General features: G+C 38.5%; 1 protein-coding gene across 1 annotated transcript; it reads left to right on the top strand.

The window, feature by feature from the left end:
* Positions 1–212: 212 nt before the first annotated feature.
* Positions 213–1,454, top strand: LOC122301734. The gene has a single exon (XM_043113121.1). The coding sequence runs from the start codon at positions 213–215 to the stop codon at positions 1,452–1,454; it is 1,242 nt and encodes a 413-aa protein (XP_042969055.1).
* The last annotated feature ends 1,013 nt before the right edge of the window (positions 1,455–2,467 follow it).

The raw sequence follows: 2,467 nt of genomic DNA on the forward strand, positions 1-2,467 counted from the left end.
GTTAAGGAAGGAGAAATCTATTGTGCGGATTGAGCGGCGGACTCGCTCAAAAAAATTTACTTAATTTAATGAATATTTTGATTTGGAATATTAGAGGAATTCTTTCGTCAAAAAGTAGATTACGACGTATTTTGAATAAATGCCGACCGTCAGTGGTGGCCATTTTAGAACCTTTTGTAAATATGAATAAATGTAGTAGATGGGGGCGATGGATGAAGCTGCCGTCGTTTGCTAATAATGTAGGGGTTGGAGGAAAAATATGGCTTTTTTGGGAGGATGAGTTTGATTTTGAACTCATAGCTATGTCAGATCAAGCAATTAGTGGATGGTTTATCAAAGAGAATAAAAAGATTCTGGTTACGCTTGTTTATGCGAGCTGTTTTCGAGCGAAGAGACTGGAGCTTTGGGATTTTTTGCGAGGGCAGAATTATGGTGGTAGTCCTTGTTTTGTTGGGGGAGATTTTAATATTATCCGGTATGATAATGAAAAGATAGGAGGACTTTTACAGGCCTCTCGTGCTAAAAGAGATTTTAACGAATGTATCCAAGATTGTGCGTTAATGGATATTCCTTGTATTGGGAATAAATTATCGTGGTGTAATGGAAGAAGAGGAGGTAGCAGAATTTGGGCAAGATTGGATCGTGTGATGGTTAACTTGATGTTTTCGAATTTATTTGGAGATGTAAAGCTATCTTATTTGCCGAGGACGTCATCCGATCATGCACCAATGCTGATAACACTTAATCGAGATCGGGAGGTTTGTGTTTGTCCTTTTAGATTTCTTCGGATTTGGGGTTCGCACGATAGCTTTATTCCTCTGGTTCAGGAAGTGTGGAGTTCTGATATTAATGGTTGTGCTATGGTTCGTATAAGCAGAAAATTAGAAGTACTAAAAGGTGTTTTACGGAAATGGAATAATGAAACGTTTGGTCAAGTAGAGGATGAAATAAAAAAGCTGGAAGGCTGCATGGTAGAACTGGAACTTAATATTACGAACTCGTATTTGGAGCAACGAGAAACTAAACTGATAAATTGTAAGCAGGAACACCTGAAATGGGTGCATAGAGAGGAGATGTTGGCTTGTCAAAAGTCCAGAATTAAATGGCTGACTGAGGGGGATGCTAATACTAAATTCTTTCAAGCTTCTATGAGGTTAAAGAGGAAAAGTAAGAAGATTGAAAATATGAGCTTGACAGATGGCACTTTACTCACATCTTCGGATGCAATGCATGAGGAGGCCGTCCAGTTTTTCCAGGAGCTTCTTATGACGTCAAGTGTGAACTGGGAATCGGATGATATGGGATTACTGGAACAGGTTGTTTCGGGGTCTGAGAATGACATGTTATGTGCTAAACCTTCTTTAAAGGAGGTGAAAGATGCTCTATGGTCGATTCCAGCTGACAGCAGCCCGGGGCCTGATGGCTTTGCTGCAAGTTTCTTCATGTTAACTTGAGATATTGTGAAAAATGACTTGTTAGAAATGGCTTCTGATGTTTTTGCAGGTCAAACGTTTTCTACTTTCTTTGGTGCTACAAACTTAGTATTGATCTTGAAGGTTGATGAACCTGTTGGCTTTAGCCAATTTCGGCCTATTAGTCTTTGCTCAGTTGTCTATAAAATTATGACAAAGATTATGGTTTTCCGAATGGCTCCGATTTTGGATAAAATTATCTCCAATGAGCAGGCTGCGTTCATTAGAGGAAGGAGTATTTTTGATAATATGTCGATTGCTCAAGAGCTAGTTCAAGGCATTAACAAGAAAGTCAGAGGTGGAAATGTGATGATGAAAATTGATATGGCAAAAGCTTATGATCGAGTTAATTGGAGTTTTTTATTGACAATACTTTGGAGGTTGGGTTTTTCGGAAAGATGGTGTAGCATCATTTTTAATGCTATTTCATCTCCTTACTATTCAGTAATGCTTAATGGTTGCACTAGAGGTTTTTTCAAGGCTTCGCGCGGGCTTCGACAAGGTGATCCTCTTTCACCTTATTTATTTATTTTATCGGAAGAGATTCTGTCGCGTATGCTGAAAAAAGAGTTCCGAACGGGCTATATTAAACCTTTTCATTCTAGTGGAGGTTATGTGATTTCCCATTTATTGTATGCGGACGACCTCCTTATTTTTGCTAATGGAGGAAGGGTGTCTATGCATAATATTATGAAGGTGTTGAGGAGATATGAGAGCATGTCGGGACAATTAATTAATGCAAGTAAGTCGTCTATTTTTTTCTCTTCTTCTATTTCGGCTGAAAGAAAGATGGCTTTGAAAGATATTTCTGGTTTTATAGAAGGAAATTGGTCGTGCGCCTACTTGGGGGTACCTCTATATGTGGGATGTATGAAAAATAATATGTTTGACCCGTTTTTGGCTAGAGTTCAGAAGAAAGTAGCTGGGTGGAAGAGTAAAATTTTATCTTTTGGGGGAAAAATTGTTCTTATCAAACATGTGCTTAATAGTATGCC

Source organism: Carya illinoinensis, chromosome 2 (assembly GCF_018687715.1).
Source record: "Carya illinoinensis cultivar Pawnee chromosome 2, C.illinoinensisPawnee_v1, whole genome shotgun sequence".
Lineage (NCBI taxonomy): Eukaryota > Viridiplantae > Streptophyta > Magnoliopsida > Fagales > Juglandaceae > Carya > Carya illinoinensis.